At 37.9% G+C, this 15,570-nt stretch overlaps 2 protein-coding genes across 3 annotated transcripts; both read right to left on the bottom strand.

Moving 5' to 3' along the window:
- Positions 1 to 680: 680 nt before the first annotated feature.
- Positions 681 to 8,087, bottom strand: LOC149027114 (LisH/CRA/RING-U-box domains-containing protein). Of its 2 annotated transcripts, XR_016174044.1 has the most exons (8): positions 7,427 to 8,087; positions 7,139 to 7,336; positions 6,216 to 6,338; positions 4,798 to 4,983; positions 2,197 to 2,330; positions 1,710 to 1,896; positions 1,404 to 1,618; positions 681 to 1,290 (listed from the first exon to the last, which is right to left on the bottom strand). XR_016174044.1 is itself a non-coding variant. In XM_089159317.1 (7 exons), the coding sequence occupies exons 1-7, from the start codon at positions 7,721 to 7,723 to the stop codon at positions 1,517 to 1,519; spliced, it is 1,227 nt and encodes a 408-aa protein (XP_089015443.1). In that variant the 5' UTR covers positions 7,724 to 8,087; the 3' UTR covers positions 681 to 1,516. The 2 variants fall into 2 exon arrangements, 1 of the variants encoding a protein (XP_089015443.1); XM_089159317.1 differs by having other exon boundaries at positions 681 to 1,618.
- A 124-nt stretch (positions 8,088 to 8,211) lies between these two features.
- Positions 8,212 to 15,570, bottom strand: LOC149027113 (uncharacterized). The gene is made up of 4 exons (XM_089159328.1): positions 15,204 to 15,570; positions 12,268 to 12,443; positions 9,404 to 9,596; positions 8,212 to 9,126 (listed from the first exon to the last, which is right to left on the bottom strand). The coding sequence occupies exons 1-4, from the start codon at positions 15,271 to 15,273 to the stop codon at positions 8,912 to 8,914; spliced, it is 654 nt and encodes a 217-aa protein (XP_089015454.1). The 5' UTR covers positions 15,274 to 15,570; the 3' UTR covers positions 8,212 to 8,911.

Genomic DNA, 15,570 nt, shown 5'->3' with positions numbered 1-15,570 from the left:
ACGCCCCTACAAAAGGGTCAGTGTGTCCAAGAGCGACACATAGGTTTATATTTACAAAAGTAGCTTATTTTGAGTTCAGGTTTACAAAAGCTAGCCACATTACCTATATAATTAATCTATATATTTGGAGAGTTTTACCCATTTTCCTCAATTCCTGGGCCGATCATCGTCATATTCGTCTTCAAGCCGGAGAGGGTAAAATTCCCAGCTTCATGGAGAACCCACCTTTATCAATTTTTTTATTATTTTCTTTTGGATTTCAGCTATCTAAATGAAACTAATAAAATTAACATGAAATAATTACTGTTGTCTCTATATTATAGCTTAGTTACTAAAAGATCATTTTCTTTTCTTTTCTTTTCTTTTTAATTTTTTTGTACAAAGGGTTTTATTAAGCAAGGAATGGGGATATTAATATGCCTCAGCGAGATTCGAACCCACGACTTCTTCACTAAGAGATGCTGGTTTCAACCGCTACAAGAGATCTGCATTTGCACAAGTTTTTATTCTCTATTATGCCTATTTAAAAGATATAAGTACAAGAATTCATTATTTGGTCAATAATGAAAAATGATTTGGTACATTTTATCAAAAATAATATGATGGTAAGCAAGTGAAACAAAAGGGAAAAAGTATGATTTTTATAAAAATGTGTATTGAATATTTTACCCTCATCTTAACTATAATATACCTGTGCATAACTTAAGAGAATGAAATTTTCACCATAATCCATAACAGACAAAAAATCTATTATAGATTTTAGAAGTTTTTCTATTATTTTAAGTAAAAATAAAACTAATTATAAATACCAAACAATTTAAAATAATAAAAATTTCTCATGAGGATACCAAAAAGAGCCTCCCCAAGAAAAAAAACCACCAACTCAAACAAACTGATGATATATGATATACTATTTACCTAACCATACCAAACGGATTTCTTGTTATATGATATATTACATCTACTAGTGACCAAACAATTATTGTTTACTATACATAATCTATTTCCATAATTCATAATTCACGATTCATAAATAGGTCATAAACATTAATACAAATTATGCCAAATTGAGCCTAAGATATAATGCGCAAATCACACATGAAAATCTAATGTCGAAGAAAACATATCCATGACGCACCGCAAGCAATTGTTAGCGCCATTCTCACCTGAGAGATGAACTTCCGTTTCTTGAAATTTGAATTAGCCTAGGCAATGATGATATCCAGCGACAAGAATGTTTCATTTTCTGCATGGAGTTGTTCACAGGTAATATGACATAGCAGGAGCTTGCTATTGATCCCAAAAAGAGAAGAAAAAGGAATAAGAAATTTGCATTGTGATAATATACAAGGGTAACAAGGTGTTCTCAACAAGCCCAAAGTCATGAAAATGAGAATGCTTGCCTCTTGGGAGGCAGGGAGAGAGCTTTATAATATATGTTGAGATGCAATAAATTAGCTGTCATTTTTCAAGTGCTACCATGGAGCTTGCCTCAATACTTCTGTAACATCAATACCTACGAAATGAAAGCCTTGACGAGTTCAGAGTAGTTGTAGACATGACTTGTTCTCGGACATGTGACTTTACCATTGTTCTTCCCAGCCATTTCCTCAAGGGCCTGGAATTCCCATGGAAAAAAATTAAGACAAAATTAATCATGTTGCATTCATCAACCCATCAATTCCCATTGCATATAGACGAGTACAGACCTTAGTGCTATAAACATAGCCATTTGGCAAGACCAATGGTGGATTCTCTGTGTCCATTAGCTCCTTTGTGATGTAGCAAACTAGTTTTGAGTGATGTTGCTTGGAGATTGGTAATGGCTCTGCTAGTTTCCGGAAGCTATCCTGCGATAACGGGTCCTCTTTGGTGCAGTTTCCTTCGCGACAGAATCTAAACTTGGTCAAGAAAATGAGGTACATTTGACATGATAGGGAGTTATCTGGCGTATGCAATATAAAAGATAAAATGTATTGGTATCACATCTCCAGTGAAGCCACGGGACTAAATGTTTCAAAGTGAGATATTTTTCCCATCCAACCATGAATCACAAGGTATATGCTAATTACAAGAGTGAGGTGCCCCTATATCTTCAATAAATACTCATCCAAAAAGAATTAACTCTTCAGCAAAAAAGATGGTTCCAGACCAACATGAAATAACCACTAACAACAAATCACAGAATGTGGATACGGTGTCTTAAGGGCAGACAAGCCTGCTTGTAAATAGATATTCAACAAAGGTTCAAGGGTCATGCCATATAACCTGCAGAACTCCTGTTTGAACTGCTCCACCAGATAGTCCCACTGCTTTGGTTCAAATAAAACCTTTCAAAGCCAAAAAAGTTCAAATTATCCAAGTAGCCATATATGTTAAACAGATAATCTAGATCATGTCCAATACTATAGATTTACAATCTAACAAAGGAAAGAGGGGGATGCAAATCCTTGGTGACACCATCCTTCGAAGAGAACTAGGAGTTTCAAATCTTACAGGAGACCGCACATTAAATGATAACAGAGCATGATACAGTTGGGCAACAAAATATGTCGAAGTAGAAAGCTTTCTAGTTACAAACACATTTGCAAGTATTATCCGTACCTCTTCATAAGCATGTCAACGTAAGAAGAAGCCATTCTTAGAGAATATAAATTATAGCTTCTTTGCAAATTAGCTACAACTTTTGGATGAATTTCATGACCAAGTCAGGCTGTCCATCAAAAATAGAAATGGAGCTCTGTATCCTACCATGTGTTAAGCTCTTCCTCTAGTAACACTCTGTTTAGATTTGATGTCACTACCCTCTGACATGTAGATCCACTGAAAATGAATAAAAATTGTACTCAAGGATGCATGATGAATTCTTTGTGTGGGGGAGGTTTTTTTTTTTCTTTTCTTGGGGCGGGGGGGTGTTTAGGATTGGGAATCAAAGAGTGAGATACTGAGAGAGAAACCTCTTTGAAAACAAAGAAATAGAAACTAGTCGGGCGACCCCACGTCTAGCTGGGATATACAGTGCCAAAGAGCAATGCTCTTAGCCAATCTATGACTCTAGGAAAAGAAACAAGAACTCTTCTCAACAAGGATACTGTAAGAAAATCTAGTCTCGGATTCTAAATAAAGAATCCAAATAGAAATTGTAAGCCAAGGTAGGTCCCTAAACAAAGATTATAAGCTTAAAGGGCCTAGCATCAAGCCTCTTTAAATTTACATGCTAACCTAAGTATGACAACTCTCTTGACAGGTGACAATAACATGAAAACTTCCAAAAATAAACTGAAAAGTGGACACAACATAAATTCCTCGATGGGAGGCGACTATGCTCCTAAGGACATACTTCCAGCTATTAAGCTTTGATGAACAGGACCACACAACTCAACATATCAGAAGGACAAGGTTTAAATGTTAGATTCTAGAAGACATGGCCTGGGACATCATGCAGAGAGAACAATTAACTGAAAGTACACCAAAAACCTGTTCCCAACACATCAGAATGAAATTAGCTTAACCTACACTGGGAACATGTTCCCAACACATCATATGATAATTAGCTGAATGTACACTGAGAACATGTTCCCAACACAACATAATGATAATTAGCTGAACATCCACTAAGAACATGTTCCCATCACATCATAACGATGTCAAGTCTAATTATCAGAATAAATCAGCAAGGACCACAAAATGAGTAAGGTATGGAATAAGTTTATGCTGTAATGATCACAGTGAAATCGGCCCATCAGCACCCCGTATTTCCATTCGTCTCACAGGCTATTAGGGATCACTCAAAATGTAGCCTAGAATTTAAAGTATATCACTCCTGTAGTCAAAGGAACACCACATTCACAACACTCTGTGAAGTTCAAATATTCAAAATTAACATAATGCCCAGAAAGGTAGATTTTTTCGATCCTTTTTTTTTTTTTTTTTTTTTGATTGGGGAGGGGGGGGGCGTTAAAAGATATATAACACATGAATAGAGGACAACATAGAGATCTACTGATAAGATCCTTATAATATCTTGGAAAATTAATACAAAGTTGCAAGAATTAACAAGATAGACTCTAGTTTCTATGGTGCCAGTCACCCCCACACCTCACAGCAGTGTCCCTCAGCCTACAGCTGCCTAAGAAAGCTCTCATAAAATATTTGATACCCTCCCCAACTCACTTGTCCCTCTATTTATTACCCTCAGCTAACCCTAATTTTTTCTCTCTCTCTCCTCCACCTGGCCTCATCCTAGGGTCCTAATATGTACATTTATGAACTGATATGGTATGGTTTCAGTACGAAAACAGTGTGCAAAAATTGTAAGTATATGGTATTCAATGGTATGGTACAGTTTCGGTATATAAACAGTACAAAGTGGTACAAAAACGGTATATACCGGTACTGCACCCATAACCCTTAATGTACCATGCTGCAATAGCAAACGGTTTAAAAACCATATAGGTACTGGTTTTTGAAACGGTTTGGGACAGTAACTTTGTACATGATGGTTACAGTTTTGTTGCCAAATAGACACCCTTGACTGGTAAAGAAGGCTCATCAAGATACACATATTCATAGACAATTGATCATCAAACACACCAATAGAGGGAGAGAGAGGTCTCCTGTATCAGTGGTGCTACCCACTTCTTTTCCTCTTGTTCTTTTGTGTATATTGCTAATCCTGAAGCATAAGGGCATGAGAAAGACAAAGGCAGCTATATACAAAGCAAGCGCTGCACACACACACGAGGAAGAAAAGAAAAAAAAAGCTATAGAAATCAGACATCAGATAATAAAGTTTACCTTGTATGTTGAACACTCAGTATTGCTTTTAAATGCCAAAGTTGCCATTACACGCTGCAGTTCTTTCATATGGGTGGCTCCCCATGGTGCAAGGTACTTCCGAGAATACGTAATGGCTTGCAAGTTGTTATCAGCTCGTACCAGTTCTATGAACTCTTGCAGTCTCAATTGAAATTCCAACTTACTCTATCCACCACAAGAGTGCCCGGATTAAAAGGGTATTCAAAGTGAAAAACTTCTAAACAAGTTTCAATCTGTGCACAGTTAAATTAGCGAGCAGAATATTAATTATATCAATTCCAATCTAAAACCCCGCTGAATAAATTATGCAGAGACATGCCAATTAACAAATGGTATGAAAGACCAATTATCCACAGGAAAAATTGCAATGCTTCTACACTGCCCACAATATATGCCCTGTGAGATATTAGTTTGTACACAAATTTTATGGACTGTTTTCAGATCACCAATTCTAGTTGGGACAAGGCTTATTGTTGTTGTTGTTGTTGTTGTTGTTTTCAGATCACCAATTCATCTGATAAATTCCAGCCCAAAGGAACTTTGACTTGTTGCAGTATTAAGTTTAAAAGGAATTTATAACAAATAAATTTGAATGATGACTGAAAACTCAACTTTGAAGTAGATTCTTAATAATTGAACAATATCCATGTCATCAACCTATATAAAATTTGATGGTACTTAAAATTACATGATTAGACGTCACAAGGACCTTTTTCAATGAAATACGATTTTATCATTTGTTGAACAACAGCTGTAGTACACAACAAGCATAGCAACCTCCAGAATCCAGCCAGGATTACATTGTTTTGAATGTAGGTCACCCATCTTCCAAGGAATAAAACAAATAACTGTACAGTCTGATTTATCGCCTCTAGAGGCAGTTTCCTTCCACAACAATAGTCTTTAGGGAACCAGTCAATGGATCTGCCTGGCCCCAATTGAGACATCCTTCCCAGCCAGGCCCAGGTGGGGGACCCAAATCGCTATATTGAGAGATGATGGAGCCTGTGGACCATGGAGACAGCATCCAGAGGCTGTTTCTAGAAAGTGGATCCAAACTCAAGCCTTGGATGCTGTTGCTTACAGACACCACCAAAATAGCATCCAGGGAAGTAGAAGAAGAAAAAGGAAAATCTCTCCCTAGCTGATTGATCTTGAGCTTGCCCTAATTGTGTTGCACCCCCTGCACCCCAAGTTTTAATTTTCCATTCAACTTTACACTTCAACATCTCTTCCTCCATATGTCATCTTTCTCAGAACTTAATTTGGCAATCTCAGCTTTACACATTCAAACACCGCCCCCCCCCCCCCCCAAAAAAAAAATAAATAAATAATGTCCTGGACTTTCAGTAGAAATACAAGGCAGATGTAGGGAATAATGAAGTAATTCTTTATACCTTGGACTTCTTCAACCTGGACCTGTTCTCTGCACACCAAGCTAGAGCAGGAGCTACCTCCTTATTCTGAAGACCGTCAATAACCTTTTTGGCTTCCTGAAAGACTTCAATATCAACAAGATCCTGAAACAAAAAGAATTCATTTGGTGAACAAGCCAATGAGAGGCGCACAATTCATGCATTCTTATTGTTAGTATAGAAAAAGCGTTTATCTAGACAAACATTTGCAGTCCTGCCAAAACTTCATCTGTCCAGAGATTCCAAGGAACAATCAAAAACTCCAAAATTCTATGAATTGACACAGCATTATCTCTCAGCAAACATTTGCAGGAAGGTAAAAAAGGTATAGTATGATCCTAACAAAAATCCGTGAGTACAGATATCATGTATGGAACAATAATCCAAAATTCAAAGTGGAACTGACAAAACAGCATCTCAAAAATAGCAAGTTAGCTGCATGAATACTACCCTGCCCTTCCTTTATATTTTGCTGTCTTGTATAAAAGCATAAAATGTAAAATTATTATTATCTCCAGGACCGCAACTAAACTCACTCAACCCTATGGGCAGCCCTCAGCTGACACAAAATCATGTCATGGTTGTTCTGAATCTTCATTTGTCCCTCAAAAAGCATTATCAGTTGTGCTATTCTTCCTAATCTTTCCATCCATTCATCTAAATATCCTCATCACAGGTGCAATTACTACAAGGAAGCTTCGTTCTCAACAAAGGCTTCTCTTATAGCCTACCCAAATTTTTTTCGTACAGTTGCGTGGATACTAATGTGCAAAACACCCCAGAAGCACGTTTCTACTTATTCTCCTACAAATAACAGTTCAATAAGAATCTAGCTCATATGCTATACTACGAAGAAAATCGGCTCTGCAACCGAGTAATGTAGTAAGAATGGCAAGAGAGATTACCTCTATATTACTGCTTTCTGCGAGCTTCACCGCTGTGTCGTAGTAAGACATTCTTAACATATAATCCACGAGAATCCGCCTCACGCGTGTGTTGTTCCATTCGGAAGAAACGTTCTCTGTCTGCACTGCCCCTAAGTGATCTAACCTAGCTCGACACCTCTGCGCTTGCAAATTCTCGGTCCGGCTGCCCTCTTCCAACTAATTACCGACACGACAAGTTAACAGACGAGATCATCTAAACACCCAAGAAAATTTTGATTTTTTTTCAGGGATTTCTTGTTACGTTACCTTCCTTTTGAGGCCTTGTAATCTAGAAACAAGAGAAGTAAGATGGTCAACGGCCTCTTCTTTGGACATATCACGATCGGCGACTTCAGCGACGCTGGAGATAACAGCAGACATCTCCTTCTCTATGATCCGGTTATTGGCTCTCATGGTTTTCTTGAAATGCTCGAAAGGAACCCTCAACAATTGATGCTCCAGCTTAAGTGACTCCGCTAGATGAGTTAGCTTCGATTGTTGAGGAACCGAAGTGGCGGTTGCTCCTGCTGTAGCGGCTGAATCCCCGTTGGGAAGCGAATCCATTTTACCCAGTAATCGAAGGAGAAGAAAAACCTCGAAAGTGAAGTCCCAGATCAGAATAAGAATCAGAATCTCGGTTGATTGTTCACATCAAAAAACCGTCAATGAAAAACGTAAGACGCACTAAAACATGGTGCCCTATGATAGTTGTGAAGCAGGGCACTTGGGCTGCTTGTCAACTGGGAATGGAACCAGAACAGAGCTTTGCTTGGTCTTCAAGGTTTCAACCTCACCGTCTCTCCCAACTCTGTCTGTGTCTTCCAGATTTCAGACCGTAAAGTTAACTGAACTTCATCATCTCTATCTCCTCCTGGATTCGCACCGATAACTATTTAATTGTAGAATCAATAAATTAACAATGCAATTTGGTGAAAAGAAGCCATCAAACCAAAGAGAAGAAAGATACTATATAAAGAGAGAAAGTGTAAAAGGCAGTGCAGCCCCTACTACATCACCTCAGTGCATAACATCGAGTGAGATTTTGAGTTCACATTTTCCTTCCTAACATGGATAAGAATGGGATTAGCTTTACTTGTTTATTTTTTCCGGGGTGAAAAACAGATTTATCGAGAAACAGAACTTCCACAAACAGTAACACCTGAATTACATAGTCTTAGAAAGTAGAAACCATGGATTGGTAAGAAGTCAAACTTTGACAAAGGAACAAAGAACCGTCACAACATTGGAAATCCTTGGAACAAAGGGAAATGGGATTAGATCTCAATTATTGAAATTGAAAGAAGTAAATGATTGTTTATTCTCTCTTAAGATTCTGATAAAAATAGATAATGCTATTTTAGGAGAAAGAATGCTAATGCAGCCTATGCCGCTGGTTACCATCTTAACTAACTCAGTTATGACAGTACAACAATGTCAGAACATGCGCAACTCACGGATTGCAATTCAAGAATTTCAGTCGCTCAAATCTTCTCAAAAGTACATCTTTTCTTCACTGTCGTCAAGATGTGTATACAAGCAGAGCACTTGCTCACTCCATTTTACATATGGCAATCTACAAAATCTTTTTAAGTAAATGCTACTGGTTGCCCGTGTCTCTTGCTTGGTTACTTCAAATGCTATTGATGAAAATTCCAATCAACGAAGAGTAACAATCAAGGCATTCACTGCTCGAAGTACACGAATTTTCTTCTCAAAAAACATCTCCCCTGTATGTATATGCGATAAACATCTTCATAGCACTTGTCCGAGACCCAACTCATCTTCAACATCATCACCATCTTCAAACAGCTTGAGGAACCGTGCCTGATCCTGCTTTCTTTTACTCCACTGCCAATATCTATATGCAGCCACTGCTCCAGCAACTAGTAGAGTTAAAACTATTGCACTGATTAGAATTACCAAAAACACATGCATTCTCTTTCCTGGATCTGCTCCATGATCAGAACCTGCAATATATCATAGTAAGCATGGAAGTCACTACATACATTTAGACTTTACAGAAGCACAGAAGTTAACGCCAGTGCTCTACAATATATGCAACCGTCTTTGGACTGGTCCAAGTGAGTGTTAAAGAAGATTTTCAGGGCTCCGTGCTATCAGAGATGTGATCCACTGACTCAATGGTCAAACCTTTTTTTTAGTTGACTTAGTTATCCAAATTGCTATATTGAAAAAATGAGTCCTAAAAATTCAACAATAAGCTGAAAATGTAGAATCACATACTTTTATGTACACAATGAGGGCACAAGAATGTAGCACTGAATTCCTTGTCCTTGACATGCACATAGTTCCCATCAGGATCTAGAAAATCAGAAGGGCAAAACTCCCACTCATCAAATACGTCAGCTGATTTCAGGATATCCAGCTCATACAACCCGCACCGTTTGCATTTCTTATCAGGAAGCTCCGTCAGAGGCTGCAAACAAAGATAATTAAAATAATTTCACTGTTCACTTATCTGGAAAAATAATCAACTAAGGCAAAGTCATTAAAGACTACACTGATGATCAATGTAACAGGTCCATGTAAGATGGAGACAAATGGCTATTTTGGTATAATTTAAATTTTCATTTCAGAGGCTGTTTGATTTGGTTCATGGACCTGATTTCAATGGAATATAAGTCTACTGGAATAAAAATTCAGAAATGGATGACAAGCTGTTTCAGAGTTATTTCAATTAGATTCCACCCATGCACTATACTCACATGGTAAACTCAATGGAGGTGGTATTTCTTTTTCCTTTTCTTTTCTTTTTTTTCCAATCACAAGAACTGGGGCCTGTAGGCACAAGGGATGGGAAAGGGGGGGGGGGAAGGGAAGGTGTGGAGGGAGGGAGGTTCGATCCCAAGATCTTGGACTTACCTCTACCTATGAGGTTGCCACCATTCTGCTAGAAGCACATTCACTGGAGAGGTGGTATTTCGTGTTAAATAGTACACTACCCTCTCCTAATGATCTCATTACCACCATGCTGCCACCGATACCACCATTACCATGGCACCCACCATTACCCCATGACCACCAACATGCCCCCACCACAATGACCACAACCACCACCACTGCAATCACCGCGATAAGCCACTGCCACATATACCATCATGGCCATCACCTCACATGACCTCCACCATCACCTCCACTACTCTGCTACCACCACTCCCACCATAACCATCACCTTCCATGACCACCACCACCTCCACAACCCTGCTGCCGCCACTGACACCACCGCCATCACCTTCCATAAGCACCCATGGCCAGAATTATCTCACCACTGCCGCTACTATCCTGCTACAACCACCCTTCCCAAACAAACCTAGTGAATCTATTTTCAGAAATTGAACTGTTGAATAGATTTTTCTAAATTCTTTTTTTTTTTTTTTGGGGGGGGGGGATATTTCATATTAATACGATCAACAAATCCAATTTTATATTAAAAAAGCTTCTATTTGTTGGCTATTTTATGAGATCAGTTTGAAATTGAAACAGAAATCACACCAAAATCTAGCCTAAGGCTCTGTTTGGTTCCATTCCACATTCAGCGGGTGATTTCCATTGGTAGGGAGACCTAGATCTATTCTTCAAACCACCAACTAGCCTCCAAACAATCCACAAAACAGCATAGGGTGCTTTAAACCTTATTTGTGGCTCTTCAAGAAAAGTTACAGAAAGAGACCATCAATAAAACTTTGAAAGCTGTGAAGAACAAGAGCAATAAGCTAGGAATGCAGCAATCCTGACACGCCAGCTCTGATACCATGTCAACAATAGAGAGAACCAGAGAAGAGAGAAGAATAATAAGAGCAGAAGAAAGAATTAGCCAAGGGAGGCTTCACACTAATCCACATAAATAGAGAAAATAACGAGCGAGTAAGAGAGAGAGACCCTGAATAGACAATTGGACTTCAGTTAGAACCCCTCACGCTAATGCAAAGACTGGGATTTCCTCCCCTTTTTGACCCTTTCACCCCATAACATATTCTAAGACTAAAAATACGAGGCTTAATAAAGGCACAAAAATAGAGGGTTAGATGAAAGTTTTCATAGAATGAATACTTGATTAAAAATCATTTAATAGCTGTATATATTATTGTAAGTAGTAGATAAATTGTAATGGTATCTTATAAATTCAAACCTGCTTGAAAACTCTCAAGTATATAGTAAATGCAAGGAATTAGAACTAAATGAATTTATCTAGTCACCCTTCTACATGAAATTTACGTGGGAAAATTCAATCTTATTTTCTTATCCTTATTGTCTACTAAACAGTAAAAAAAAATGAGCTTCTTATGAATTCCTGAAGGATACATTACAATCTGATCCAACAGAAATTCTTAATGAAGTCAAAATGAGGGTTCTGGGGAGATAGATATATGTGATTCCATTCTATATATTTCTATTCCATATCTTTCTTTATCCTAATTATGTATTCTTACTTTATATATAAGGCTTCCACACAAGCAAAGTCCAAGTTCACTTGTGCAGGAGTTAATTTTCTAAAGAAAACATGTGTGGAAGTTGAATAGGGTACATAACATCCACATCGATCACACTTTAACTCCAATTTTGAAGTGAAAAATAGGCAATGGTTGGTGAGGCCAATTCAAAGAAGTTAAACTGCATAGGACACATAAAGGAGTCAAAAATAGGCAAGGGTTTTCACACCATGAAATGAACATGAAAAAGAAGCAAGCTTGTACACAATGGGTAATTTTCATCTCATTCTGCATGAAATACATGTGCAGACTATATACTAGATTTAATTTCTTATCAATAAGAATTGCACAATTTGAATACATAGCACTGGAAAATGGAGCGTTCCTCCAAACTGTGTTTGCTAGAAACTATTTAGGTAGACATAAGCTGATGTCTCATGTCTATATTTTTACTCCAATCCACAAAAGAGTCAAAAGAACCACACATATTCAGAGGGGAAAAAAAGAATGAATAAAAACATGAAAAAAAAAAAAGAATGAATAAAAACATGATAAAGACCAACATAAAAGAGTTTTCAATTGATCGTTCTCTTTCTACCAACAACTGAGAAAGAATTAGACCACAGGCTCAAATTAACTAAGTAACAAACTACAAACCTGCCAAGATTCCTCACCCTTGAATGTATACAAAAAATGTGTTTTCTTCACGTCTGGAAAAACTGTCCTGTTCTCCCCTTCACAACGAAAATAAACTGTTGGTTTGGCATTAAATAATTCATGGGTTTTAAAAAGCTCGATGGACTTGAGTGTAACAACTCCTGAAGAAAAAATTCCTGCAAGAAAGAGAACAATATTTAGTCCTTCTGGAATGATAATTTGAAACTGAGTACCTTACAATAAATATAATCCTCCAGAGCGAAATAAGTTGACTAAATGAGAACAGATACCAAGGATTGGTTGATTCCTAACTTGTTAAGCACATCAGACATGTATGATTAAAGGAATCACTTTTCACAAACTCAATAAATCATGCAAAAGTATATATTAATTTATCTGCATTGGATTCTGCTAAATTAACTTTTCTGGAAGAAAAGATCTTTCCATTAACCTTGTTAACTAAGGCGTCATGAATTATGACTCAGCCATAAAGCTCAGATTATCAAACTTTTTAGAAATATGATTACGATTATGAAGAAGTAAAAGAGAAAGAAAATGCCCTTCTATCCCTAATTGACGTTATCTAAATAGATATATCATCAAAAAAAAAGTCTGTAACCAACTCACCTGGAGGGTTTGACTACTTCCGAATCTAAGTTCTATGATATCAGAAGGCTGAAATGCCTGAGAACTCCTTTAGGACTGAAGTCCACAGAAGTACAAATGGATCCATGGAAGTTGGAACCCTAAATGGGAGAAGAAATAATGGGATCCTGGTTCAGCTCTTGAAACAAAAATAGAATCCTCAATTGACAAGTTTGCAAGAAAGTAGAATATAAATCAGAAGAAATCCAGGTCGGCCAGGTGCAAAGTTAAAGCCAATTAAAGAATTGTTTGTCCCTTATGATCAGCAACCAAACACCTTCATTAATCCACCAAAATAACTGCCAAACCAACCAGCACAACTTAAGAATATATAGGTGAATGAACGCTGAAAACCACAAGATTATACGATGAAGAAAGGAAAAAGATAAGAGGAATATGGTATGAGCATTTTCAACATACATGGAACAGTATTTTTCACATAGTGGATAGGCCAAGTATAAAGTGCATACTGAATTAAAGCCCGATGCATGAGAAACAGGTAGTGAGGAGTGTAATCATGTGATTTGCATTACTCCCTTCGAAAACCAGCATACACGACATCTTTTTATGACTTGTTAATATCCCTTTAAAGATGCATTCAGCTGTGAAGATCAGTCAGTCACATGAAAACGGGATCTATGGTTGCCCAAGCATCCTCCAAGTCCACCTCCATGCTCCCAAAGGAAACATTGCCACCAGCATGTATGGCTGCATAAGCATGTTCCCACGAAAAGCCTTCATGCAATGCAGATTTTGCATTTATACACCTTGCAGTAAGGTCTCATAAACAGAAACAAATTATGAATCTGAAAGGTACTCATCTTTGACATGATCTATGCCCATGCTTGGGGCTCAATGCAACAACCATTGTGTTCTTTTTCTGGCTTCAACTGAAATACAAACAACTCTTGTAAAAGGAGATGAGTAATACACTCTTCTTTTCCCTTTGCACGCATAGCATCTCAGAGCAAGTTCAAAGTCCCTTTCTATTCAGATGGTGAGGAGTCCAGGTTCTCTCCACTGTTCATATTAATGCAAAACCCATGACTTCTTCATGGAATTGCTTCACTCTACATCCTACATATAGCAAAATTTCATTTGAAGGGTGGAAGACGAACCCAACGCCTCTTCATCCATATAATCCATCTTCTTTTAATATAATGGTAAAAGCTAATGTGACCAACCAGAAGATTAGTGCATCAATAAAGGTCTTTCTATGTCAAAGAATCTAGCAATTAGACATGTCAAAACAGTATTGAGGTTATTAACAATCAAGCACTGCTCAATTTTGACATCACCCCCTCATCCCTAGCCCCCTTCCCCAGTCCCCCCCCCCCCCCATAACTTTTAAGATACAAATGCATGCGTAAGTATTAAGCAACAAGCAATAACCACAATATTTTCAATTTACATCTATTTGGCCTCTTTCCGCTTTCTGCATATCAATAAAGAATTCAATGACTTAATATGCAAGCATTAGGAATCTTGACACTGTTACTAAATCAGTTCCAATAAAGAGACGAGCTCAAGAAGTATTGTCAAAGTCAGTGTCAAACTACACTTTAGACCTCTCAAGAAAGCCCCAAGAATTAAAAGGCAGGCCAGGATACTCTTCATCCTTCTATACCTCTGACCCTCATCAGTAAAGAAAGGCCAATATACTCTCCACCTTCCGAACCTCTGAACATGATCACCAGCCCTCTTTCTGTCTCAGGATATCACTAGGCACTTCATCAATTAACTATCTTTTTACCCTTTGGTGGTTTGATTTTTGATAATATATGACTACTTATACCAATAAATTAAAAACACTTTTTCAAGAATCAGTTCGAAGATTGCAGTAGAGCTCTCAATTCCACCAGTGGCCATTCAGTAACCAATTTGGGCCTATCAGTGTCATCTCTTATATGTAAACTTTAACATTCTTGCAACCACCTTGACCTCTGCAATTTCCTGTCCTCCTCTTTGGATGTCTTCCACCAATAAGATTATAAAGCATGCAATAAGAACCAACATCTTAACCCCTAGACCCCAGTTACACTGATAAATCCAAGCGCTCCTCTTTCCAAAACGTGAAGCGTCAACAAAAAACAATCGGAAGTAAGGGAATAGATAAAAATGCTAGAAGATTGAGTTGATATAAAAGCTATTCAGTAAATCATTCATGACCAGAAGCAAGAATCTCAAGTTCTGCCTCACAAAAAGATTGCTTCATTCGCACTCATTGAAGTCCCAGAGGATTATATCAATTTGATCAGCTATCCAAAAACCCTAGTTCAGAAATAACTCACCCGGAAAGAAGCAAATGAAGAGCGAAAGAAGAGCGCGAGCTTTTAAATTCGTCCAAAATCGAATCGTCATAACGGTTGCTCCAGTCCGCCACCCTTCTTGATTATTATGATCTTCTAGATTGGTGACTACCGAATTAACTGATCCAGATTCGGTGGAAAAATATATATATATAAGAGAATTCGCGCGAACGGTTTCTTCCTCGGGAGATTTTGTGTTTCGATTAGTAAACCTTACTACGGCTGCTGGATTCGATTAATCTGGTCGTTACGTCGGTGGCCACTCGGTCGTTTCTCGCCTAAAGTGAATGGTAACAGTTTCGCGCGTATTCTATCCCGAGATCATAGCGAGCGTTTCAAATCGGGATCG

This window comes from Hakea prostrata, chromosome 1 (genome assembly GCF_041222555.1).
Source record: "Hakea prostrata isolate BN-2017 chromosome 1, UWA_Hpros_2, whole genome shotgun sequence".
Lineage (NCBI taxonomy): Eukaryota > Viridiplantae > Streptophyta > Magnoliopsida > Proteales > Proteaceae > Hakea > Hakea prostrata.
The sequence above is the reverse complement of the archived record's forward strand: the minus strand, read 5'-3'. Positions and strand labels throughout refer to the sequence as shown.

Bases quoted from the DNA above. Each gene is read 5' to 3' on its own strand.
- LOC149027114 (XM_089159317.1), bottom strand. From the start codon at position 7,723: ATGGATTCGCTTCCCAACGGGGATTCAGCCGCTACAGCAGGAGCAACC. The intron at 7,337-7,426 runs GTAACGTAACAA...GTCGGTAATTAG, and splicing joins TACAAGGCCTCAAAAGGAAG to TTGGAAGAGGGCAGCCGGAC. The intron at 4,984-6,215 runs GTATAAAGAATT...TGTGGTGGATAG, and splicing joins CCAGGTTGAAGAAGTCCAAG to AGTAAGTTGGAATTTCAATT.
- LOC149027113 (XM_089159328.1), bottom strand. From the start codon at position 15,273: ATGACGATTCGATTTTGGACGAATTTAAAAGCTCGCGCTCTTCTTTCG. The intron at 12,444-15,203 runs GTGAGTTATTTC...TCTTTCTTGCAG, and splicing joins CTTCATTTGCTTCTTTCCGG to GAATTTTTTCTTCAGGAGTT. The intron at 9,597-12,267 runs GTTTGTAGTTTG...CTTTGTTTGCAG, and splicing joins AGGGTGAGGAATCTTGGCAG to CCTCTGACGGAGCTTCCTGA.